The sequence below is a fragment of the Filicampus tigris genome, chromosome 14 (assembly GCF_054856515.1).
Source record: "Filicampus tigris isolate MCC_2025a chromosome 14, RoL_Ftig_1.0, whole genome shotgun sequence".
In the NCBI taxonomy this organism is placed as follows: domain Eukaryota; kingdom Metazoa; phylum Chordata; class Actinopteri; order Syngnathiformes; family Syngnathidae; genus Filicampus; species Filicampus tigris.
In genome coordinates, this window is record NC_141230.1 from 4,282,496 (window position 1) to 4,310,444 (window position 27,949).

At 41.0% G+C, this 27,949-nt stretch overlaps 1 protein-coding gene across 3 annotated transcripts; it reads right to left on the minus strand.

Annotated features, from left to right (window-relative positions):
• Positions 1–27,293, minus strand: tmtc4 (transmembrane O-mannosyltransferase targeting cadherins 4). 3 transcript variants are annotated; one of them, XM_086052280.1, is made up of 19 exons: positions 27,006–27,293; positions 26,846–26,905; positions 26,490–26,698; positions 25,390–25,505; positions 22,687–22,903; positions 16,635–16,722; positions 16,450–16,550; positions 15,122–15,214; positions 14,752–14,913; positions 10,029–10,231; positions 9,627–9,828; positions 8,208–8,339; positions 8,053–8,111; positions 7,878–7,985; positions 7,670–7,811; positions 7,109–7,223; positions 1,354–1,466; positions 1,161–1,230; positions 1–251 (listed from the first exon to the last, which is right to left on the minus strand). In XM_086052280.1, exons 3-19 carry the CDS (start codon positions 26,649–26,651, stop codon positions 103–105), a joined length of 2,232 nt encoding a protein of 743 aa, XP_085908406.1. In that variant the 5' UTR covers positions 26,652–26,698; positions 26,846–26,905; positions 27,006–27,293; the 3' UTR covers positions 1–102. The 3 variants fall into 3 exon arrangements, with proteins under 3 accessions (XP_085908406.1, XP_085908405.1, XP_085908407.1); XM_086052279.1 differs by having other exon boundaries at positions 8,053–8,132; positions 27,006–27,292; XM_086052281.1 differs by having other exon boundaries at positions 8,053–8,132; positions 9,654–9,828; positions 27,006–27,291.
• Positions 27,294–27,949: the final 656 nt, after the last annotated feature.

Here is a 27,949-nt window from a genome sequence, read left to right on the forward strand (position 1 = left end):
GAGCTATGAAACGACCCTTTAATTTAGACGCAAAATGTGTTTGTAAAAATCAGTGGGATTGTGAAGAAGAGTGTTTGATGATGGCAGCTGATGGGGGCAGCCTCAGGGTGCTTGGCGTTTGCGCTGGTCCAGTTTGCGTCGCAGCATGTTGTAGTTGTCTCGCGTGCCTGGGGCCTTGGGGTCCAACTTGAGAGACAACTCGTAGTGTTTCTGTGCCAGCTCCAGCTTGCCCCAGCGATGGTACAGCACAGCTTCAGATGACGCACACAAATACAGATTTACTTGGTTACATGGTAGAGCTTGCACTCAACAGAATAGAATGTTGTCGTGGCAATTTCCTAGGAAATTGGAGAAATCTGGAGGGAAGCACGGAGAATGATAATACAGTTGAACTGCTGAAAGCTGGAAACATTTGGAATCCAACCAAAATTTCTGGAGGAAAATATGACTTTAAAGTTGTGGAATTGCAAAAAATAAGCTTGAAATGCAAAAAAAAAAAAAAAAAGGTAAATGGAAAAACGATGTTCCACTGCATATTCACCATTTGCAGAATTTTGTTATTCTGTTATTTGCTGAAAAACAAACTATTTACTGTTTTAGTTCTCAGGCCAAACATGTCTAATGTAAAAATCGTGGCATCTTGGTGCTATGTTGAAGTGAGAGTAGGAGCTGTATTTCATCAGGTCATAGTTTTTGTATAACGGCAAATAAGCAAATCACAAACAAAAATAACTGATGAATCAAGCAGCGGTGAACGAACCCTCACACCCAGTTTTTCATGGCAAAAGCTCAAAATGATCATAAAACTTTGGCACCATGACCACATGCCTACGCCCACATTAAATGGCGTAGTTTAAACAACTTTGCAAAATAGATATGCCACCCCATCTGTCTTGTAATCATATTTGATTCTGGTTGGGGCTCATTTGGGTAAATTCTGTGGATGATATATTCATCAAAGTACAAGCTCTGCCACACCCTCTAACTTTCAGGGTGTGCTAATGAGTGACTTTTAAGAGGTCAGGGTTTGAACCTTAAAAATACATAAACATTCAGTTACTCTATGTTGTCTTAATGAGTATAAATAAAAAAAAATTCTACAAAAAAAACAACAACAACATTCTTCTTTGTAAGAACAGTCTCAAAATAAGTTATGTCACCTAAGTTGCCATGGCAGCCAGCTGCATTCGGGTTGATTTGGAGAGCATTGAGGAAGAAGCCCTCTGATTCCTAACGAGTGAAGACAAATATTCTTGAAAAATATGTTGCAAACCAATTGCAGTCCTACATCTGTATCACTCTTGTAACCAATAAAGAGGATTTTTTTCTGAAATAAAAATTATGCCCGTGCACCTTGTACTTCTCTTGTTTCCCCAAGACGTTGGCCAACGAAAACATGATGGTGTGGTCGTTTGGGAGGAGCCTCAGAGCTTCTCGTCCAATCAGCTCCGCTTGGCCCAAGTTACCTGGGTAAAAGGGTGGAAGTTCAGTGTCGCTCCTCAGGTTCTTTCACAAGTCAGAAATGTATTGGAGTGGGAATTGTAGATTAATTTGTGATACACCATGGTTATATATGGCCAATAGCGACAAATACAGTGATTAAACACTAATCAAAATATTGGGAAAAACAGCCACAATACATATCGATACTGATCTAAATATGGAGTTTCAAGCTGACCATTTCCTGCAATGCCATTAAAAGCAAAAAAAAAATACCACTGAGCCTTTGGCTACTCTGGGTGTAAAAGGACAATTTAATATCTAATACCCAGACCTCAACCCTATTGAGAACCTGTGAAGAATTCCTAATTGTAAAAGGAAGCACTATGGAGCCAGACAGCAGTATGCCTCCATGCAGGAAATCAAGGGGGCACTTTCATAATTTTCAAATGAGATACAAGAAGAAACTATGCATGGACTTGCACGTTCAAGGAATGAGTTGTTAAGGTGGTATTCAAAAATGCCTCTAATATTACCATGTAACAATGCTTATTTTTTTTAACTGTTGTGCATGACAACACACACTTTAATTTTGCAAAACTGAACTAAACTCAAACGAAACTGTTATCATCACGGTGGTTTTGTTCAGTAAAACCCAGGTTAATGCAGAAGCTAATACAATTAATGATAATTCAAAATTGTATTCACTGTAAATCCTATTTAGGAAAAAAAAAGAAAATTGCACATGCCTAATAATATGGAACACAACGCATTATGTTTACGCATCGCAAAGGTCTGACTCAACAGTTTAGGATTCATGAACACGATATGCCCGCCCGGCCAAGCCTTCGCCGCCTTGCAAAGTAACGCAGAACAGGGAACGGGGCTCGAGAACATGGGTGCTTGCTGGACGGCCCGCTGCTGCAACTCACGTTGAGGTAACCCTTGTTATCGCTCAACTGAAGTTCACCATCCAATTTTCTAAGTATGATTTGCAGTTAGCGACAAAGTGCTGTCATCCATTACCTTAAAGTATTTTCAAATGGCTCCTACTCTCCCTGTCCTCAAGGGATATATCAGGCTGGTGAAGTGGGATCGGTGTCATAGTATCACAGCATTTTTTTGGGGCATGATTAGAGTACAGTATCAGCGTCTGCGCATCCATATTCAGTATGTACTCTATAGGTGTGTACCATTAACGTTTTCATGAAATCGGCTCAAATTAAATTGTTAACTTTGCATCAAAGTGTGCCCTGTTTCGTAATAATGATAATAATGATAATAAAAAAGTGTCACTGAGGTGACTGAGATGGTGTGTTGCCAGTCATAATTTAAGATGAACAGCTTGTACATAGTAATGACAAGCTAATAAAAGCTGGATCACAGACACACTAACTGTCAGCTTTTATTTGTTTTGGGGTTGGCGCTTTCGCCCAGTGCACACACGGACGAGCGGTTTGGTCCCTAATTAGGGATGAACACAAGGCCCGACTGGGTTATTGATCTCTGTCACCGACCCGTCTGGTGTCTGCACTAGACCCCCCAAAAAATGGAGCAGACAGACAAGCAAGCAGATTTGCAGTCTTGAGTCATGAGACTTTTGCCGGGAAAAATATCAAGAAATATCTCCTTTTTCCGTTTGAAAGTAACACCCATTGTTCTTTTCCCTTTTTTGTTTGGTTGTTGTCAAACATGGGAAAGGGCTATGATTATTTCAGTCAGATTTGTGGACAGAGGGAGGTGGGGCCTCTCGGGGGGCACTGCTCTGGCTGTGCTCACCCACGTTTGATCAGCAAACATGCCGGGCACTGATTGGATGGCTGCAGCGCCCTCCTGGGAGACTCCGCCCCCCACGGGAGCACCTCCCCGACAAAATGGCTGCAGCGTTCGGAAATCAGAGGATTCTCCACACGGCGGGGAGGAGCGCCTTGAGAAACTCGCAAGACAAAAGCGTTAATACATAAATTTCAAGCATTGCTGATTCCCGCTCTTCCGCTCTAATCTTGTTGAGCCGTTTTGATTTGCTTCCAAAAGACACAAACGATGACAGTTCTTGCGCTGTTCTCAACGCTGGGACACAGAACTAAGGTCTCTTTTTCATGCCAAGAGAATGTTTATATACATTCACTGAATGATGTATTAAGTACACTTGCACAATCTAAAAAACACAATTATAGTATAGCACAGCAATACTAGTGTGGCTCATACTAGGGCTGGACGATATCTATTGTCATCGATATATATTAGTACTGTCAAGCGATTCAAGTATTTAATCGTAGTTAATCGCATTAGTTCATAGTTAACTCGTAGTTAATTGCATATTTTATTTATTGTAAAAAAATCCCTTGATTTTTGTGTGACATTATTTTCTTGAATTTTAATACCCGTAAAATGAATAAGAGGATTGATTTTCTTCTGCAAATACTTTATTAAAGCGAAGTCAACCCAAACATATTATTGTTTAAGAATATGCTCCATGCAAGCCCACTAGTTGAAACAAGGCATTCCGATCAATATTGCATTTGTGGAATAAGAGTTAATCCACCTGTTTTTAGTCATACTAGGTGCGGCCATTTTGTCACGTCTTTCAACTGAAAATGATATCACAGATGCTCAGGGCTCATGTAACGATTACAGCTCACCTGTTTTCTGAAACTGAGCCATGACTGGTCGTTATCTGAGCCCTCAGGGCATCTGTGACGTCATTTTCAGTCGACACAAGTAATAAAATGACATGGATTTTACAACGTTTTAACTAGGGGGCCTGCATAGAACATATTCTGGGAAAAAATATGTTTGGGTTGACTTCCGCTTCAATTGAAAAAACAAGCACTGGATTCAACTCACGCAAACACCCCCATCAGCCCTTTCAAACACACACACAAAGTATGTGTGTCACATACACTCACACACACGCATGCGCGCACACACACAATCTGGCGACTTGTTGCTCAAGCTACGCTTGGTTTGAGAACGACTAAAGAGATTATTACTCACTGCTTGAATGTCTAATAAACATATTTTGTTTATTAAAATTCTGTTGTGGGTATATTTTAATGTAAATGGTGTCAGATAAATCAATGAGAAACAGTTGGTGTACAGCTGGGATTGTCCCGTGCAGCTCTCACGCTGCCTGTTGTTGTGCTGTTATAAACCACATACATATTATTTTGTATTTATTATTTTTTCTAAAATTCTGCAATATTGTTTTGTGAGTATACATTTATTTATGTATATTGTGCTTAAGTATTTATTCCTTTTTTATTTGGTTTGGTAAGGCGCATTTCCTGTGCGAAGAAAAATCCGAGAGAGAGAGAGAGAGAGAGAGAGAGAGGTGAATTAAAGCGCTGATGTTCAAGTCTGAGATACAACAAAACACTGTCCTGCCATGTCGGTTCTCTTAAGCAAGGAAGATGCCAGAAGAAATACATAAAGTCAAACCTATATTGTAACCCGCCATATCACGGCCTCCGAAGATAAGGAAGAACAACTTTTGAGCGTTACACTTCCAACAATGACTATCACCGCGGGGCAGGCGGACTCAGCCGTGCATGTGTCAGCTGAGCAATTCATCCTCATCGTCAATGTTTTGAAGCAAATGTAAAGCCTCCTCTACTCTAAAGATTTTTTTTAATGTACATTATAGATCGTGGTGACCAGCAGCCTTGATCAATGCAGCTGCTGGTTGCTATGGAAACCTTAATCACGCGATAAAAAAATTGACGGCGTCAAAAGGGGGTTGTGTTAACGCAGAGAATAGCTCGCTAAACTGACAGCCCTAATATATATATATATATATATATATATATATATATATATATATGGCTGTCAAACGATTGCAAATTTTAATCAAGTTATCACATCTTAAAAATTATTCATCGTAAATAAATCTAAAAAATATGCCATATTTTTCTGTAAATTGTTGTTGGAATGGAAAGATAAAAGACACAAGACGGATATATACATTCAACCTACTGTTCATATGTAATGTATCTTGTTATTATAACTACAAATCCTCATGAGATGAAAATTAAAATGTTTAAATTAAAATTTTTAAAATTCTTTCTGTAGTAGACAGCATTTTTATTCACTACAAAAACAAAAACGCAAAAGGGCCTCAGAACAGTGACAGAAACATTTCAAATGTGTGTAAACAGTGTATGTGTGTGTTGTAATATTTTTAGAGTTTATGTTTTCCGAGTGGTCCCAGAAGTGCACACGAATGTGATTGGTTCAGGTGACAGGTGAGTGTTATGTTCTGTTCTGTACAGCACGTCATGTGTGGGCAGCAGAAGAGTTCTAAGGGACTATGCAATTTGATTGGTTAATAGCGTCACGTGGGTCTCTGTGCTGGCTCGAAGCAGAGATGAAGCAGAAAAGTACTACAGTTCATGTTGGCCATTGAAGGCAGCTGAAAAGAAACAGGACATTTTGACTTTTTTTTCAAATTTTGTGTGTCCATGATTGTAAAATTGGTCAACCATTTTCCAGGTTTTCCAGGACACTTGGGAACCCTGAATATGGCAGCGTACAGGGGAGGTCATTATTTTGATACCCAATCGGCTTAAATTATTTTTCAAATGTCAATCAGATGCCATTGACATTTGCATTTCTAATGTTCATACACACTGTTAAATAGAATGAAGGAAAATTACTTTCCCTAAATAGCCTGGGCATAATTTGAATTTACTCATTGTGAAATGTTGCCTTTGAATATCGTTTTGGCATGTATGAAGCAATTAAAAAAATAAAGAAGAGCTGTTGTTCTGAAACACTGTCTATCCATAATTGTTCTGTGATTAAGGGCAGATGTTAAGTTTTTTTTATATTGAATATCAGCAAATTATTGAGTTTTTCTATAAAGTTGTCTGACCAACATGGCTGCTGCAATTACACTACACCAGTAAACAGGAACCGCCTTGTGATCACAAACATACAATTGATACTGGTATTTGGAATCAACAGCACAAAACAACCTTTCGCCACCGAACCATATGCTGCTTCACCAAGTCTAAAGACAAATATAAGGGCTGATCTAATGACGTGTATATACATAACAGTGGTATAGTGGTTAGCACATCTTCCTCACAGTTCTCCATAGTTGCAAATATGAGTGTGAATGTTTGTTTGTGGTGTATGTGTCCTGTGACTGGCTGTCGATCAGACCAGGGTGTACCCAGCCTATGGCACAAAAGTTAGCTGGGATCAACTCCAGCTTAACCATGGCACTAATGAGGACAAACGCTACAGAAAATGGATAGTTGGTGCAAAGCATCAGACTGCATGCTTCTTCTAATATTTTGCACCTCAGGTGGTTCCAGATAAGTCAACCAAAACATTAGAAATACACCCCAGTATGAGGGTAGTGTTGTTTGTCACCACATTAAAAAAACATTGTCAATCAAACTAACTGCACAACAAATACTGCTCTTCGTGTCTCGATCATTCCATAAATTCAAATTTAGCATGTAACATGAAACGTACGAATGTTAACATGTAACTTTAAAAATTGCCTGTATGATTAATGAAGGTATTGTGACAACGACAGTTTGAGCCTGGTTGCTGATAACCAAAACAGCAGCACCTACCAAAGCATGGCAACATTACGTGAAGACTTTTTAGTCAGGCTTGAGGTATATTATGTGCACGCGTGTGTGTGAGCGTATACCAATGTTGTCCAGTAGAATGACCATGTTGTTCCATGCCAGGCTATGATCAGGTTTAAGCACTGTCGCGTTCCTCCATGCATTCAAAGCATCCACGTGTCTCTGCTGGTCTGCGTACTGGCAGAATTAAAACAACATATCAATGCATGTAAGATTTTATGATTTTGTATGTACCATAATATGAAGCCATTATGTATTTTAGGGTTACACAGTGAGTTTTACAGTCAAGTCAAGTCAAGTCAAATTTATATATCATTATATAGCCCTTAATCACAGAAAAGTCTCAAAGGGCTTCACATGCAGTGAAATATTCACATAAAGGGGAAATATTCTGCAGTGGAGTCCCAAAGGATTTTTGGAGGACCAATATGTGATTGAAGTGTGTGAAAGAAAGTAGTTTAAGCAGAAGTTAACATGGCCCTGATGCTACATTTATGAGGTCCAGGAACCTTTGGGATGGCATTTGCAGGGCTGGACATTGGATTGGATCTTATAAGTTCCAGGAACCACACCAAGACCAAAAGTTCCTGACATTTTAAGTGGAAATGCGGCTTAAGACTCACCAGGCGTCCCAAGTTGTAGTAGCAGTCGGGATACTTCTTCCGGAAGTGAATGGCATTCCAGTAGCTCCTCTCCGCTTGCTCAAACTTGGTCAGACTGTTTTGCACGATACCCAGATTCATCCAAGCGGCAGCAAAATCCGGTCTGGGAAAAGAGTGTTGTCAGTAGGGCGCACGGCGCAGTGTTTTTCTTGCATTTCTGACAACCCACTGGATTGAAACGGCTTTGGATAGGAGCTGCTCAGCTTCAATCAGCTCGTTCCTTTCCTTGAGGATGTTACCCAAGTTGTTCATGGCGTGCACGTAGGTGGGATGAAGCCTGCAAATTGTGCATAGAGATCTCTCAATTATTGATGGGAATGTACCAATATAAATTAAACACTAACCTGACGGCCTCTCTGTAATAGCTAATAGCAGCTGTGGTGTTGCCTCTGTCAGCCAAATTCTTTCCGACGTTGTAATGGACCTGAGAAATCAGCATGCCGTTGATGATTTCAATATGTCACAACATTGGAAAGAAAGGTGGGTCTTTTCTTTTAACCTTGGCATTGAGGGGGCACACGGTAAGTGCGCTGGTGAAGAGGCTTTGCTCGGACCGCCACTGGTGACTGCGGAGAGCGCAGCGAGCTACAAATGTGACCATCAGGGCTAACATGCAGACGCACAACAGCTTCTGCGGGGAGGAAGAGAGAATAAGTTCTCTGAAATGTACAAAATATGATTTTGTATACACACATGGACAAAAATGCTGGTACCCTTCTGCAAATGAAAGAAAAACTCAACATGGTTACTGAAATAACTGAAACTAACGAGTTAACAATAATTTTATTTATTTTTTTTTTTTTTACTAAATATTGAATAAAAAACAGCCATTGCTTTTGATGTGTGGTTTAATAAAATCATTTTTAAATTAACCACACCTGTATATAAAAAAATGACTGTATCCTTAATTAACTTGAGGGAACTTAAACCAGTCGTGTGATTTCTGTAACTCTCAATGATACTTCTGCACCCGTCAACAGGTAATCTGGTTACACTACAGTTGTGTTGTCCTTAAAGCGGAAGTCAACCCAAACATTTTTTTTCAAGACTATGTTCCCAGCAGGCCCACTAGTTGAAACATGGCATTCTGATTAATTCTGAGTTTGTGGAATATAAGTAAAGCAGCAAAATGCACTCATTTTTAGCCATCTCTGGGGGCGTCCATTTTGTCTTCTGTCGACTGAAAATGACATCACAACTGCTCACAATGACCAATCACGGCTCAGATTCAGAAAACAGGTCAGTCAGTAAGATGTTTGGGTTGACTTGCGCTTGAAGGCATAAGTTCACTATGTGGGGGCAACCAATATGCAATTAATGTAGGTAGGCCAAACTATCGATGCCCAAACAGGCTGTAGTAGAAATCTGAAGTATTTTGGGTACCATTTAAAAAAAAAAAAAAAAAAAAGTGATTTGAAATATTGAGCTTTTTTCCCCCATACATAACAAAATGAAGTAAATGGAGTGAGGTTCCACAAACTGGAAAAGTTAGCATGTTCAATGACGGCATCCTTTTATCTTGGTACCTTTCTATTGTATGTTTTCAGCTAATAAAATAATAATATAAAAATGATTCCTTATTAATGATTAATTTCCCAAATGATAGATTAATGATTTCCTTAAATGTGCATCCCTGCCCAAAAAAAAAAACAAAACAAAAAAATCACATTGTGGAGCGCACTAATTAATTACCTTAACCACCCTATTGATGACACAATGCATTATGGAATATTTTCACTTTGCCCTTTTTAGGGTTGCTACAACCGCTATGACACGTGAGGATATTTAATCCAAACACCACACACAAAAATCCAACCTAAAACCCTTAAAAGTAATTAACAGTCAAAGTGAGCCACAGAGGTTTTCACAAGAGATGGAAGAGAAAGACCCCTGTCAGACAGACCCCAGGTTGACATGCCTTTTCTGGGCACAACATGCTCCCAACCTTGTACTTGATCCAGTGGCGGCAGCAGTGTGCCAGGGCACAGGCCAAAAGGAGGCAGTAGCCGGACGAAGGCAGGTAGAGCACACGCTCGGCAATGACAAAGCCCACCCGGAAAAAGATGTTGCAGGCCGGCAGAAATGGGACCACTAGCAGCACTAGGGCCAGGCTTAGGGTCCTTGGTTAGGAGCGACAAGACAAATGTGAAATGCTTAAATATGCACACACAAGAGCACACAGAGAGTTCCATCAAGCTCAATCGCTAAAGAGAACTCAGTTCTCATAGAGGAAAACTTGTCCAATAAAAATCAGGATGAGAAGGCACCGTCTTCATAATCAAGCTCACTTCTAGACGTAGAGACGGTTCCGCTCGCTTACCTTCTCTGCTGGCTGTCTGCTGAGCACAAGGCTTGGCCTATCAAGCCTATCAGGACGCACCAGAGCAGTAGCGGCCACACCACCCTCCAATCGGTGGTCGACTTAATGAGCGGCACGCAGCCCATGGACCAATCAAAACACAACCACCAGGGACACAGCAGCAGCCAGCCATTGAGGGCGTAGTAGTAATTATAGTTGACCACCTGTCAATCATCAGAATGGGAAAGGATGATGAGGGAAGAGTAAAAATCAGTTTAAAACGATGGGGTAATATAAAAGTAGATGTTTAGTTTATTGTATTATTATTTTCTTTACATGCTCTACATATAATTAGACAATGGCAAACAATGTATTCAAGTACATACTCTATATACAATGGCTAAACGATTTTGAAAATGTATTTGTGATTTCCCCCCCAATATTGTGATTGTGATTCTTAAGCACTAAACTTATCTAGACACTATATTAATAAAATAGATTTATATTCGGGATTCACATTAATTATCGACCAGATAATTATCAGACCAAAATGAGGTATTGTGACATCTTTGCGATCGGTGCGCTCCTTTCTATTGAACAGGCCTGTCATAAACTCTCTGAACTCGCTTACCGTCGCTCATAACAAACATAGCGTGGGTCGTGTGGGACTTGACAGTTAGCATATCAAGCACTCCATTCTACTAAATACGGCCTGATGTAAATGTGCATTGAGCTCACACTAAAGAAACATGGCAGCCATAGAGTAAGACATTTTGCGTGTTACTTGCACAAAATGTTTTGCAAACATTCCATGAGAAGGGAAAACAAATCATATACAACTAAAATGACGAGCTTCAACAATAAATCTTATCAGCCACTTAAAACATTGTCATCTCTACGATGGTGTATTGAAAGCCAACAAAGATGTCTACGCTGCTAAAGAAATTTCCAGTCATGAAGAATAAACTTGTTCCCATTGCCACTGCAACTGAAAAGTATCAAAATGTTGCCTGGAGGCTAAGACGATCTGTGATTTCATCAAGGAAATGATGTCGCTTGACGACCAACCAATCACCATCGTTGAGGACACTGGCTTTTGTCAGCTAATAAGCGACTTGGCATTATAGTTTTTACTTGTGAGCCATCGCTATTTCATGGATGTACAGTATATTTACCAGCAAAATACAGGTGACACACTTTTTTTTTACACTGAAAAAAAAAATGACACAAGCTTCACTACTGACATATGGACGTGTGATGTTTGCCCTTCGCTAGTTTTCTAGAAGAACTTCAAACTATAGGCCTGTGCTCAGCTCATTGCACATCTTCAGTTTGCAACACTTGTTAGTGCACAGACTCAAGATTTTGTGGACTCCAACAAGCCTTTATTTTTTAACACCAGGAACACCAGGCAGTGCGATGATCAACTTTGTAATTGTACACTCTAAAAACACTTGGGCTAAAAATAATACAATTTGGGGTCAAAAATGGACCGATCCACTACATGGGTCAATTTGACGCATCTTTCTGGGTTCTGTTTGCAGAAAACAACCCCAAAAATGGGTAGTTTTGTATAGAACAACAAAAAAAAAATCTGGCTGTTTTGTACAAAACAGTACAAGAATTTGTCAAATTGATCCAATTTGTGGATCGGTCCATTTTTTACCCAAAATTTTGTTATTTTTAACCCAACTATTTTTAGAGTGTATCATTGGATTCGGGCCGCATATTTTGAACACTCAGATGAAGAAAGGGGCAGAGCCGTCAACTGATCACCACGTTGTGGTGTGTTGGCTCCGATGGTGGCGGGAAGAGGCCAGTCCAACCTGGCAGACCCAAACGTATTGTGGGGTTTTTCTGGGAACGTCTGGCAAAATCCGGTCAGGAAGAGTTTCAACTCCGATCTCCGGCAGAACTTCGCTCACGTCCCTGGGGAGGGGACATGGAGTCTGAGTGAACCATCTTCCGTGCCTCCATTGTTGGGGCGGCCGACCGGAGCTGTGGCGGTAAGGTGACTGTCCTGACTGTCATGGTGGCAGCCCCCGAACCTGTTGGTGGACACCAGCAGTGAGGGATGCCGTCAAGCTGAAGAAGCAGTCCTTTCGGGCCTTTTTGGCCTGTGGGACTGTGGGGCAGCGGACGGGTACCAGCTGGCCAAGCAGAATGAAGCCTTGGTAGTCACAGAGGCAAAACTTCCGGACGGCTTCGGCGAAATTCTGGTCCACCATCCGGCGTCTCGGGAGGGGCAAGCAGTGGACTGTCAACACTGTATATAGTGCTGACGGGGTGCTGCTGACCTCAACATTGTGAATCAGTGGAGGGAATACCTCGAAGACCTCCTCAATTTCACCGACATGCCTTCCGATGAGGAAGCAGAGTCTGGGGACTGGGCGGGCTTTCCTATCTCTGGGGTTGAGGTCACCATGGTGGTTAAAAAGCTGCTCGGTGGTAAACCCCCAGGGTTGGATGATATCCGCCCAGAGTTCCTAAAGGCTCTGGATGTTGTGGGGGTATCCTCATTGACACGCCTCAGCAAAATCGCATGGACATCGGGGACAGTGCCTCTGGATTGGCTTTTTAATAAGGGGGACCAGAAGGTGTGTTCCAACTATAGGGCGATCACACTGCTCAGCTTCCTTGGTAAGGTCTATTCAGGGGTGCTGGAAAGTAGGGTTCGTCAAAAAGTTGAATCTCAGATTCAGGAGGAGCAGTGTGGTTTTCATCCCTCATCCAGCTCTACTATTTACCGTTCGGGCAACGTTTCTACCCTCACCTATGGTCACGAGCTGTGGGTCCTGACTGAAAGAATAAGATCCCAGATACAAGCGGCCGAAATGAGTTTCGTCCGCAGTGTATCCGGGCTTTCCCTTAGAAATAAGGTGAGACGCTCGGTCATCTGGGAGGGGCTCAGAGTCGAGCCGCTGCTCCTCCGCATTGAGAGGAGCCAGATGAGGTGGCTCGGGCATCCTGTCAGGATGGCACATGGATGCCTCTATGGTGAGGTGTGCATGGCATGTCCCACTGGGAGGAGGCCCCAAGGACGACCCAGGACACGCTGGAGAGACTATCTCCCAGCTGGGTTGGCACTGTCTCCCAGCTGGCATGGGAACACCTCGGGATCCCCCAGGAGGAGCTGGAAGACGTGGCTGGGGAGAGGGAAGTCTGGGTTTCCCTGCTTAAGCTGCTGCCCCTACAACCCGACCTCGGGTAAGCAGAAGAGAATGAATGAATGAATATTTTTATACATTATTGACCAATCTAAAGTGTTGAAAATGGCATGCTCTCTTTCACGATGCAATGCTAATGGTTGTACAAACTTGCCATTTTTGGAGTCTCCTGAAAAGTGACTATTTTGGAGGTAGAAGATTTTGGCCCAATGCCAGCGATATGAAAAAAACTAAAGCTTTCCAACCAACTGAAATGAAGCTGAGGATTTATTTTTTCAAACTGCAGCCTCTGCGATTTGAAAATTGCATTCTTAGACATTGCAATGTCGATTTGAATTTAATTACTGTATTTTGCGGACTATAAGTCGCTCCGGAGTTCAAGCACACAAGAATGTTACGGTAAGATAACTTTAAACTCACCAAAACGATTGCAGATCTCTTAAATAAGTATTTTTATTCATCCCAGACCATGTAGAATGTTTCCAAGTCTCAAAAAGTATTTATGTATTCGGTCGTAATTATGTCTTCCTCTCCTCTCTGCTGAGTGTGCTCCTCCTTACGTGTGTGGCTGCATGATGCAATACCCCAGCCAGAGGCAGGCAAACTGCATGTTTGTGGTTCGTTTTTATTCAACCATCGTCTGTAAGTAACTTAGACAATTGTGTGTACCGGTAATGACCATGCAACATTTATATAGGAGCTAAATTGAGGCTGATTGTACTGTGTTGTTGACTGACCATACTAACCGCTATTGCTAATGCTAATCGCGGTTGCTAATCATTAGCATGTCTGCCTATTTGTGGTTTATTCTTGTTCAACCATCGTCTGAAAATAACCTAGACAATAGTGTGTAATGACATTTATATACGAGCTGAATTGTGGATGATTGTACGTTGTTGACTCAATATACTAATCGCTATCGCTAATGCTAATCGTGATCGCTAATCGTTAGCATAGGCTCATCTTGTTCATGTCTATGAAAATACATGTGTATGTAATGCATCGATTGATAGTATTTTCTGTTTCTTGTGCAGCTTCACAATACAAACAGGCAACTTCGCTGCACACCTGGAGTCAGTGGAGTTTGTTTGTGAATGTTTAGTTGTTTGGATAAGCTGGCTTCCTCGACTAGCAAGACCTGTTAGTTTAACAAAACATTAGACTTTATCCGTTTTAATTATTCATGCATTTTAATAACTTTTAGGACGTACCTTATGTTTCTTTATGTTGGTTACAATAACATGTGAAATGATATAGAAGTAATTGTCATGGCTTGTTAGTGCTTACTTGTATTTATGATGTTTTGTCTCCCTCTGCAGGCGCTTTGGCAAAACATAAGTCACAAGTCAGCACTAACAATCCATGACAGTAACGTGTTAATAATTTCACACATAAATCGCTCCAGAGTATAAGTCGCACCCCCGGCCAAACTATGAAAAAGTGCGACTTATAGTGCGGAAAATACGGTAATTGTTCAGTCCTATACAAAAAAACACACAATCATATTTTTAACACAATAAAAGGACTTTTAAGGACAAAATTATGACTAATCCAGTCATAACATAATCCAGACTCACTCTAAGAAACATGTTCTCTGCGAACGAGGCGGGGTTGTCCACTTCAGTGAACACCGGCGGCCCAGTTCCCATGATTCTCCAGCGTGTGTAGAGCATGAAGAAGCCGCCTAGAGCAATGAGGGCCAATCGCATCGGTAGGCCCGTCCGCAGCATCTCGCGTGCCTGTCAAAATTCATTACATACATCATATACAGTACATAGGTACATACATTATGCATGTGTGCGTGTGTCTGTGAGCCTGCCCAGATCGATGGGGTCTAATTAACGCAGCTTTGCATACACAATGTATGCAATGTGACGTTAATCATACGAGAGGGCGCATGTTTTATGACAGAGCAGGGCGGGGAGGGGGGGGCCTACTGTAACTCACATTAAGAGGGGTCTTCCTGAGGACTAGCCTCTGGCTCAGTTCATACACGTCAACATTACAGATGAGGAGGACATCAAAAGCTGCGTTTACACCCTGGAGGGAAAACGCAAAGACACACAAGACGGACATTTAAAAATCATCATATAGGTCAGTGACAAAAGAACGCCTTAGCTCCAATTACAGCATTGGGTTACAAGAGAAGTGAAAATGACAGCCTTCCCCATCTCCATTCTCGGTTATGTTCTTCCACACAAAGAGAACAGTGAAGAATACAAAAATCTTATTATTATTATAATCATTATTAATCTTTATTATAAAAAAAAAATTATAATACCTGATTATCATCTAGTCGGTCCCGAGAGAAAGAGAGGGTTACTTGTCTCATACAGATACTTTTTCGTTGATGTGAGATTATTTACATTTAACTGATTCACTGCCAGACATTTTCAAGACCCTCTTTTACATAAAATTTGAAAAAATTTGAAAAAAATATAAATAAATTCCTGGGATTTGGACTGTGAACAAACAAATAAATATGTCAATGGCTGTGAATGAGTTATTAGCTAAAATTATGAATTTTTACCCTCGAATGTGACTCTTCAGAGACAAAATGGGAACTTTTCTTGTAACTTTGTAACTTTTTCTTGTAATTTCTTAACTTCATTTGGAACAACTTTCAGACTGTTTGCTGCCATTACTTTTGTGAGGGAATGTTGATTTTTATCAGCTAAAATTATGACTTTTCCCCCACAAAATGTTAAGAAAGTTGTCGTCCTACTATACCATATAAACTATGGTGCGATTTGGTGCAACGTAAATTTAATTTAATATTAGTAGATTGGTTAGAATAGGGCGGCACGGTGGTCGACTGGTTAGCACGTCCGTGAGAGGTCGTGGGTTCGATCCCGGCTCCGGCCTCCCTGTGTGGGGTTTGCATGTTGTCCCCGTGCCTGCATGGGTTTTCTCCGGGTTCTCCGGTTTCCTCCCACATTCCAAAAACATGCATGGTAAATTGATTGGACACTTTAAATTGCCCCTAGGTGTGATTGTGAATGCGGATGTTTGTCTCTGTGTGCCCTGCGATTGGCTGGCAACCAATTCAGGGTGTCCCCCGCCTAATGCCCGAAGACAGCTGGGATAGGCTCCAGCACGCCCCGCGACCCTTGTGAGGATAAGCGGTATCGATAATGGATGGATGGATGGATGGTTAGAGTAGAACCAGGTTATGAATCGACGACAACATCGAGTAGATTAAAAAGCTGTACAATATATGATATCACATTACTGCAAACTTTCTGTATGCATGACAAGATGGAAGAATTTCACACCAAGACAGTGATGCCTTGTTCTTTGCAAAGCATGGCGGCGGCGCACAGCGAGAGGCTGGCCGCAATCCACAACACAGAAAAGTTGCCATCTTTGTCCACACCTGAGAGCAGAAAAAACAAAAAAACATAACATCACAGTGTGGTTTCTCAAATGCAATCAGTGAGGTATGGTTGAACAAACTCACCTTTATTGAAAGCTTTGCAGTATGTGAGAAAGGACAGCTGGAAGAACAGCGCACACAACAGGTCTGCCCGACCTACGATGCCTGCCACCTTTTGTGGAGGACATGCAAAAGACCAGACAGATATTATTAGCTTGACACAAAACTTGAGGTTCTACAAACTCAAAGCCCAGGGGCCAGACCCATTTGGCCACATCATATTTTGTGGCCTAAATGAAGCAAAGAAAGTGTGTCGCCTTCAAGTTTCTTGACACGTGTATTTGTTCTTTTCATTTTGCTAGAAAATGTGGACCAAATTATGATTTTTTCAACTCATTAAAAAAAAAAAAAAAAAAGATTTTCAAGCATTAATTTTCACCAAATTTGTTCTTCAAACAAAAATATTTTGCTGTCACTACTTTCCATGACTTTGGATTTCAAATTCACTTCGTTGTTAAAAATATAGTACCAACGAAATGATGAGGTGATTTATATTTTTATTTATAGATACACTTTAGATATTTATACAGATTTATATGGTTTAGGGTTAGTCCTAACGGCCTTATGAGGAAAACCCGAACTACAATCTGGTCCATGACGAAAATGAGTTTGACACCTCTTGACTGGGTGACTTTTTTCAACACAATATGATCTGAAAAAATTATATTTGTTTCCAGAATATGTTCTATGCAGACCCACTAGTCTAAACACGGCATTCTGATTAATATTACATTTGTGGAATATGAGTTAAGCAGCAAAATGCACCCGCTTTTCATCACCTCAGGTGGCGGCCATTTTGTCTCTTCTTTTGACTGAAAATGACATCACAGTTGCCCAGGGCTCAGGTCATGACCAATCACAGCTCACCTGTTTTCTGTTCCTCATATTTTTTATGTAGATGTAGGTTGGTGTGTATACACATGTGTATATACACATGTTACTGCGTATATCTACATAGGTTTGATTCTAAATGTTTGCCGTCAATGATTATACATTAATGGCCACATTATGCCGCCGCCCCTGTGTGACCTATATCTTTGCTACTGTAACAATGAAAATTTCCCCACTGTGGGATCAATAAAGGCATTCTTATTCTTATTCTGAAGCTGAGCCATGATCGGATGTTATCTGAGCCCTGAGCAGCTCTGATGTCATGTTGAGTCAAAAAACAAAATGGCGCCCCTGAGATAGCTAAAAATGGGTGGATTTCTCATATTCCACAAACGCAATATTAATCAGAACGCCATGTTTCAACTAGTGGTTCTGCTTAGAAAATATTCTGGAAAAAAAATGTTTGGGTTGACTTCCACTTAAAGTCAGGTATAAAGACACATCTTACACATGGGCGGCGTTCTTCTCCTGCCTCTGTTCAACTCTGACACTACATGCCCCACCATCCTTTTAGGAGAATGCAAAACAATAACACGGACAGCATCCATCCAACAATGTTACACTTTGGATTTCTTTGCTTTTCTTTGCCTACCTAATGCTGGTTCTATTCTGCCACACAGCTTAAGCAACCCCCCCTAACCAGCCTTCCATTTCCTGTCAAATCTGCCATTATCACCAGCTTTTTTCTGTGTCTCTATTACAACTTTGACTCCTTACCCACTAACCACTTAAAATTCCCTTTTATACAGAACACTGACATGAAATAATTTAGCTTTTACATGTAATGTAACAGGGTTTAAAGGCACTGGTGTGCTTTTGTTACAGCTCTGACACTACCACCAAAGTTGGAAAATTGACAGCTTGACTTCAACCCTGCCCACCAGTAGTGGTGTTTTGTTGTTGTTGTTTTTTTACAGAAAAAGAATACAGACAGAATACAGAGAGGTGAAAAGGGTCTGGCTTTTACAGAAAACGCCAACCTTTGACACTAATACCACCTCTGCAGGTGTTAAATTGGACGGTTGACCTCCATTCAGTGTCGTTCATACAGAAAAGGGATGCAGGAAGGGAATCAGGTGGAAAATATCTAGCTTTTACAGGAAAAGCACAAGGGGCTCCAGGCGCTGGACCACCTCTGTTACGGCTGTGATACTAGCAGGGAAGCAGCAGACAACCACCCGGTCACCATTTCTTGTTGGTGCCTTTTTATACAGAACAGTAATGGCTTTCAAAGAAAACAGAAAAGGCACGAGCCCACCACTGTTACAACTCTTTATTCTAGACAACATCCAAAGCAGGAAAGTGATGGATCAAGTGCATACACCCCACCCCAAACCGTCTCATATTGGTACCTTACAGGTAAAAAAAAGGAAAAAAGGATCTATAGATCCTGCCGTTTCTCTTATGACTCCAATATAGTAGCAACCCAAGTCAAAATGCAGAAAAATGTCAAATAAATTATTAGTAATTAATTAATTTAAAGACATATGCTACAGGGGCTGATCCACCACTGCTGTGGTTCTGATACTACCTGCAAAACCATAAAATTGCCATACCGACTTCGAACTGCCACGATGATCAGTAAAGCAACAAACGCAGTGAAAAAGAGTGACATTCTATTTTTGTTTTTGTCAACTGCTATGGCCGTTTCATTTATGTTTTTGTATTTAGTCCCAACTGGAAGAGTACTCACAAAGGAGGAAAGGACTTCTCATTACGGTTAACATGTAAGTCCATACAGTGTGTGGGTACAGTTTGGTGAGCATCCTGGGGTTGCCTGCTTTGATATGTGCAGCATGCCCGCCCGAGCTAACCGCGTGCCCGCCGCACCATTCTTGCCCTGCATGATTAAAGAGAAAACGGAAGAGGGAGTCGGCGCCTTCCAGCCACGCTTCACAGCAAACACACACACGCATGGGTGCGGCAGGTCAATAAACATCCTATAGCGAGGCGTCGGCGGTGTCCACATGCACCTTGGGCCTGACGCTCCCAGCTGAGATGGCCTGTTTGTTCTTGGCATGGAAGCACTGCACTATTTAGTGTGGAAAAGCTCAGGATGACACAGACGCCATCGCGCTGTTGCAGGGGATCTGCCTTGTTAGTTGACAGCCCAAAAATAAAAATGGGACGCGGCACAATGTCTCCATAGGTGATCGTTTCCTGGTTAAGTTCAAAGCGGCGAATGGGAGCTCGCTTAATTGGCAACAATTAATGTGGCGAGTTAGCAGGAGACCAGACTTTGGAGCTCTGTTGAAATTGTTGTCATTTACAGTTGCAGTTGCCTTGTTCCTGATCTGCCATTTAGTGAGCCTATTGTGTTACTCATAATTTATATTATTTTATCCATTCATCCATTTTCTGGACCGCTTATCCTCATTGGGTTCATGGTTGAGCTGTACCCTATCCTAGATGACTTTGGGCGAGAGGCTGAACTGGTCACCAGCCAATTGCAGGTAACATGCAGACAAACAAGCATTCACTCACGTTCACACCTATGGGCAATAAAGGCTAGGTTCACACCGACTTTTTTGCCCATATGTGACCTGGATCTGATTTTTTTATGACAGTCTGAACGGCTCAATTCAGATTTTTTTAAATCCCACTGGGTCGCTTTCATATGTGGTCCTCAATCGGATATGTATCATATTTTTTACAATGCGACCGCGATCTGAACGGCCAGGTCGCATATATCTGACATTGATGTCATCCGGAGCCCAAAATGCGCTCCGCGCAGGCGGAGTTTCAGTGCTGGCAACAGGAGGATCGAACCTGCAAAGTTGTTTTGAGTAACACTATTAACTTTATATTTTACTTTAATTTAATCCCACTTGAAACATGAAGCATAAAGTGGACATTTATAGCGATAGTTGTAATTTAGCCACGGCTCAAATCGATTCATTTTTTTACGCACGGTTGTGACGTGACGTCATTGATAGTGATGTCTCCATGAAATGAGATATTAAAGCGTCGCCTCGTGATTTTCCCCAAATACTGTATTTATTTCTGCATCCTACCTAATCGCTTGACTGTATAAATGACGTGGTCTCTTCTTGTGCGCATGCGGGTCACTTTCGTGACGCATGTGTTCATTCAGCAGGCAAGACCGAGGTCGCATTTAAAATGTAATATGAACGCTTACACAAAAAAATCGAATTTAAAACAAAAAAATTGAATTAAAAAAAAAAATCTGAAAAAAAATCTGAATTGCGCATTAAGGCCTGCGGTGTGAACCTAGCCTTAGTCTTCAAGAGGAAGAGAAAATCCATGCAAGCACAAGGAGAACAAGCAAACCCCAAACAGGGAGGTCGGATTCAAACCCACAACCTCAGAACAGGATGTGCTAATGACTCATTCATTTCCCCACCTGTTATTTTATATTATATAATTATTCTTAGATGTAGTGATATTACAGAGAAATATCTGAATATAAACATTCCTATGTTTTATTTTTGTCTATTTGTCACTGATGCTCTTATTAAAAAAATAATCAGAAGTTAATTTCAAGTTACTCAGTATTGTGTAGTTTTTTGCTCAAGAAATTATTTGGAAGATTACTTTTACTTGAGTCATGTTATTCAAAAGTAATGGCTTCTTCATACTCCCACAGGTGATGTCTGCGAGCAAGTCACCGCGGGAATGCCGCGCGCAGTTTGTCTTTTATACTTGTGTGCAACCCACACGTGTAGTTTTGAAAATGTGTTGCAGTTTTACTCCAAGTCGGGGAGCGTTGCTGCAGCTGATACTGACGAGGACACCGCAGGGCGGAATTTGCTCTTCTTTTTATAGCCAATTCCGATCAGCGTTTTTACTGCCGGGCAACGATCAAAACGACAGCGACAACAATGGATATCGTGTCTGCTACAACAAAGGGACCTAGATGAATAGACGATGCATTTCATTGTGTTGCGAAAACGATCTGGAAGGTGGAGGCGAAGGTGGTACATGCGTATGTAGGCTTCTTTACACACACATATACGTGACATAACACCCACGCCGCTGCCAAACTAGTTTGATCCGCAGCAGCAACAAGCTGCATAGTGGATCCCCTCCTCCATGGAAAAGGTGTAGGAAGTAAAACAAGAATAGGAAGTAGTAAAACAAATGTCAATTTGCCAATGAGTCATACGGCCGCAGTGCAGCACCAACTACTGGCAAAAGGGGACTTACTTATATATGCAAATTTTGTTTTTGCCTTTTGTATCGGTGGCTGGTAAGGGCATCCTTTCTTCTTCTTTCTTCTTTTCCTTTTGGCTTTTCCCTTCAGGGGTCGCCACAGCGAATCAATTGCCTCCATCTAACCCTGTCCTCTGCACCCTCTTCTCTCACACAAACTACCTTCATGTCCTCCCTCATTACATCCGTAAACCTCCTCCTTGGTCTTCCCCTAGGCCTCCTGCCTGGCAATTCAAAACTCAGCATCCTTCTACCAATATATTCACTATTTCTCCTCTGGACATGTCCAAACTCAATCTCAGTCTGGCTTCTCTGACCATATCTCCAAAACCTCTAACATGTGCTGTCCCTCTGATGTACTCATTCCTGATCCTATCCTTCCTGGTCACTCCCAGAGAGAACCTCAGCATCTTCATTTCTGCCACCTCCAGCTCTGCCTCCTGTCTTTTCCTCTTCAGTGCCCTCCTCACTTCATCCTGACTAAACTTTGCTAGTTCCTGGTCCGCAGCATTCACCTCTTCTAGTCTTTGTTCGCTCTCATTTTCCACGTTCATCAGCTCTTCAAAGTACTCTTTCCATCTTCCCATCACACTACTGGCACCTGTCAATAGACTTCCGTCCCTATCCTTAATCACCCTAACCTGCTGGACGTCCTCCCATCTCTGTCTCTCTGTCTTGCCAACCGGTACAGATCAGTCTCCCCCTCCTTACTGTCCAACCTAGCATACAAGTCATCATAAGCTCCTTGTTTGGCCTTTGCTACCTCTACCTTCACCTTACGCTGCATCTCCCTGGACTCATCCTTTACGCCCTTGAAATGAGGCTGGTTCGGCCCGATGCCGATACCTGGTATCGGTATTAGCCAATCCCTAGTTTGAATTCTCCATAAGTAAATAATGGCGCTTGGCTAAATAAAGGGAGCATCATTTTGAGGTCTATTCTCAATTAAGTAGTTTTAGTTTCTATTTTCGATACAGTCTGAAAAAAATTAATTTTCTTCAGTTTTACTTACGCTTTCTGTGTGGACTGGGTGTGCAGCGAAGAAGAGCGCGGCCAGCAGGGAGGTCTTGGGAGCACGGTTCAGTACACGAGTCCTCTCATCGTAGGCCAGTCCACCAATCAGCAGGGCGAACACGTCCATCATCAGAGCGGAAATGACGGCATGGAGCACGATGTTCAGTACGTGGAAACCCACAGGATGCAGCCCGCCAGCCAACATGTAGTTCAACCTGCAGCACCACAAAGATGAAATTCTGAAGTATAGTGTGATATTATAGTGGCTATATATGTTGGTTGATTGACGATTGCTAAATCAAAATTGAAGTTTCCTGTGTTTCTATGTAAAGTATCCAGTTGACAGACTGAGCTAACTGATACCAAAAACCAATGGGCTTAGGTCAACATCCGTCCATTTTACAACAGGGTTAAAGGAAAAATACATTCATTGATTTAGATTTTTATTTTTTATTTTTAGGAACGTTTTATTGGGATGGTTGGGTTGGGATGACCATGTTTTCACTAACAAGATCATTGTATATATTTTATGATCAGGTAAATGAAAAAGGTTGCTATTTCGTCAATAATTTTGGGAGAAATTAGGAAATCAGTGACTCCATGAATAACGCCTCTTTTTAATGAGGAAAATGGCGGCGCCCACCCCCGTTCTATCCATGTTCGGAGTCACTGGAGGGACCGATCTCAAACTCTCCATTGGAAATCATTGTACTTTCATTGCTTATAATTGGCACCAAAACTTATGTGGACATCCCTACTAATGCCCACTTCAACATATCAAAAGGATTAACCTCTCCGTGCCTGATTTATATGAGAATGAGGAAATGTGGAAGTGAGCAGATCTGCATAGATTTATACTGGGACGAGCGCACACTGCTTCTTTGCTTTAAAAATAAACACTGCTTCTTTGCTGATCACGGTTAAGACAGGCAAGGCATTAAACACCAGTCAGGATATTTACAGAGACTGAAATGGGAATGAGTAGACGTGCACATTTATTTGGATGAGGAATGGCCCCAATTTTTTGACCTACAGCACTCCGTCCAATTTGGAACGTAACAGCCGAAACGGTGTGTTCCAATGCGGCCACACTCGGCTGTGGAGTCAGTCAGCCTCCTCGCTGGGACTTTTTGTTCGATGAGGTCTTACCTCACTCTCACACCGCTTCAGTCATGCCGAGGCTGGTGGCTGCAAGCGGTGTCGGACAACGCACGCGACTGCTTGGGAGGCAACCCCGCGACATGAAGACTCAGGTTGGGCGGACAGTAAGGAGCTAATGTTGTTGTGCTAATGCCTTTTGTTTTAACGGCCTGAAGCTAGTTGTTGCTATTAGCCGTGCCGTTAGCCTACTGTTGCCCGGGGAGTGAAGGGGGTGATAAAGATTCATGCTTGTCTGATTGCTTTCCCGCTGCCAGTCGCCGTCTGCCTCCTGAGAGTTGACACGAGTTTAGCGTAGTTAAATGTCTGAAATATAACCAGTCGGGGTTTGTGTGCGCATTCATGCTCTTGTCCGCTTCAGCCTGTGTAAGTGGAGAAGCGATCGCCATGCTGTATTTGATTTTGTAGAGGTGATCATGGTGAGATCACATTTGATGTCAATAAATCCAAACTATTGTGCAGTTTTATTATTATTATTATTACCGTGCACTTTTATACTTTCACAGGTTGAAGTGGACAAGAGTAGTAATGTGGATTTTTGGTATTTGCATTTTGGTGGTGATCAGTCGCCGTTTTAGACAACAGAGTAAGTACCAATGTTAAACTCATCCAAGTGTCTCTTTAAGAAAAGAAAAAGGCAGATTCAGATAACAGAGTTATGACGTTCATGTACGTAATGCTGGAATTTACTCCATATAACAGTAGTTTTACACTTCCTACTGTTGTTTGAAAACTGAAGATGATTTTAATCTTTATTGCGAAAAAGGAAAAAAACAAAAAACAAAACATTGACATAGCATTATTCTACAATCATAATGTAATATTTTTCAATTCAGAATCATAAATCAATCGGTCATGATTAACATTTTTTTTTTTTAATCTAAATGACCTTAAACACTGGTAAACTCCCCACCGCCCCCAAACAATGTCTCTCAGAAAAGTCATCGATACTGTGTCGGTCTTGACGTAAATGCGTAGCAACATCATAGTTTACGCACTTGAAAATGACAGTGTCCTACTAGGTCTCCTCTGCGACGGGAGAACTTGTTTTAAATAGTGATGTGATAACGGAGGTATCGTGATAGCGCAATATTAAAACAAAATCTTGTATATATATATATATATATATATATATATATATATATATATATATATATATATATATATATATATATATATATACACACACATATATATATATATATACACACATATATATATATATACATACATATATATATATATATATATATATATACATACATATATATACATACATATATATACACATACACACATATATATATTGTTGTAATTAATATATTTTATATATTATTATATTCAATATATTATTTCTTTGGACTACAAAGAAATGCTGAATTTGTTAAAAGAGGGCATCAAATGTCCGAACAGTGCAATTGATGAAGCTTTATAAACAAGTAATACATGCTATTTTTGTGTCATGTTCATAGATTTGATCAAATGTTGCTTTGCTAAAAGCTCACTAAAACTCGGTGTGTTGAAGCAGCAGAGGAGTACAAACCTAAAAGTAAAGACAGTGAGTGGTCTGTAGGATTTGTGACTGGAGTTGCTGCTCAGGTTGCTTCCCCAGAAGTCATTGCTCCAAATGTTGGTCAAGGGTGTTGTTGGTTTTAAGTCCTGCACACACAAAAAAACATGTTTACTTCTGCAAGCTTCTGGCTTCTTCCTACCCCTTTTGAACATGAACTATATTATTTTAGCTGATGATCAGTCAATTTAGCTTTTATTTGCTCATATCGTATTCTATATTTCTGTTTCTTTTTTGTGCCTGTCTTTTTCAACATGTTCAATAAAGTAGTAGATAAAAAGGTCTCTATTGTGTAAATTCAATGTAACAAATATAATCTAATGTTGAGGATATCCATATATAGTATATATGGTAATTTAGAAAATCACCCATGTTTTGTGGTGCCAAGACTCTGAGGAAACATGTGATGATAAAACCGTAAAGCAAAAAATGGATTGTGATGTATCTGTAGGCTAGTGGTGAAAAGACTATACCTGTCTCAATCCTGGCTGCTCAGCAACATATGACTTACTGTACAGTATTTGTATCCACATATTTAAAAGTAAATTTAGCGTAATACATCCCCTTCCAGAACAGCAAAATATAACTTAAAAGATCACTTGTACAGTTAACAAAAAAGTTATGTCTGTGAGATTTTGACCCTGGAACAAATTAATTTTATTTCTATCATCTATATCACAGGTGTCAAACTCAAGGCCCGGGGGCCAGATCCGGCCCGCGGCATCATTTTATGTGGCTTGCGAAGGCAAATCGTGTGTGTTGACTTGACATGTTTCTTACAAATTGTCTTCACTTATAACACTACATATGAGATATTGCAGATATTTGTTACCAATCCCTCCTTTAAAATACATTGAAAAGAGTTGAACAAACAATTTATTGGCTTCTGATTTCAAAATTAGTTATCCATCAAGATGTTGAGCATATGTGATAAGGCGATCATACATTTCTATGGGTTCACTGTCATAACAGCCCTCCGTGGGACACCATAACTATTATGTGGCCCGCGACAAATATGAGTTGGACACCCCTGATTTGATTTATACTATAAAAATATACACTTAAAAGAACACCTTGTTGTTGATGATTGCCTCTGAATCATCAAACACGAAGTCCCCATCGTAACTATTGATGAAGCACAGCAGTGCCACCAAACCCACAGTGAACTTGGCCTGAACCGGACCCAGCTTGGGGAGGGGGACTTCCTCATCCCACTGAACCTCAGACAACGCCATGATGATGCACCGGCACCTGGTTCATTCCTTAACATCGTCCAACCCCCCTGAGGACACAAGGGACGTTGATGGGCATGCATTATTCTTTAGACCATATCACCTATTAGCTTAAAAAAAAAAAAAAAAAAAAAAAAAAAAAAGCACAGCAAATTTTGTACGGGAGCCAGACAATAAATGCATGGTAGCATTTTTACCAATCTTCTGTGGATCTTCGTGACAGGTTGCACCTTTGTGTTAGCTTCTTTGGCAGCAAGCTAAAGTCGAAAATAAAACTCGCTTGAAGCAGGAATATATGCAAACACATGCCGTCATACACATATATTTTTTTTAAGTTTTCATTGAAGGGTTACTTACATGCTAGTGTCGTGCTATTTAGCATTAGCATGTTTGGTCGGATTCCGCTAACCTCTGTACTAGTTGGAAGGTAATCGCAACCAACACGCATTAGTAGCAATGCTGGTATTGCAGGAAAGCAATGAAAATAGGTTGAACTAAAAACCTAGAGGCAGTTTTACTGCAAAGGGAATCCTTCGCAGGACACTAGACGTAAACAAATAGTCACGCTCTGGCTTGATTTACTTCCTCTTGCGTCGAAGGTCACGTGGCTGTTTTCAACCAATAGAACGGCTTAGTTGTTGGGCTGCCTTCCTCGTGCTGCAAAGGGGAGGTAGAGTTTAACACTTTGCTGATGGAGTTTAAAAAAATATATTAAAATCTTATGGGCTGTCACAGGCTGAACACCATATGTGTAAAATAAAGTAAAAATGAAGTTCTAACTTGTGGAAAACCACCCCATAGGAAATGCCATGAATAGTTTAGCGGAGGGGTGGGGGTGACAAATTAAAAAAAATGGCTGGACTAAGCATTGCAAGTGTCAAGAGTCATCTACCCTGCATTTTCTTTACCAGTCTCAACTAAAATGATTAAGACAATAAACACTGTAAATTTCAGATTCATATGGAGAAACAAATGCCAGTATATAAGAAAAAATGACAAGCTTAAAGGGTATGAACAAGGAGGTATAAACGCCATCGATTTTGATGCGATGAATGGAGTCCTAAAACTAAAATGGCTGAAATCCTTTGTTGCAAATCAAGATTCGTTTTGGTTCTCAATATGATACTCCAAAAAGTAGGGGGAATAGATTTTCTGTTGCGATGTGACTTTGAGTGTAGATCATTACCGTTTAAACTTTCTGATTTTCATCAACAAGCCCTTCTCTATTGGAAATTATTGTACTGCCATAATTTTACTCCTCACAATACTCCAATCTGGAATAACATCCATCCATCCATCCA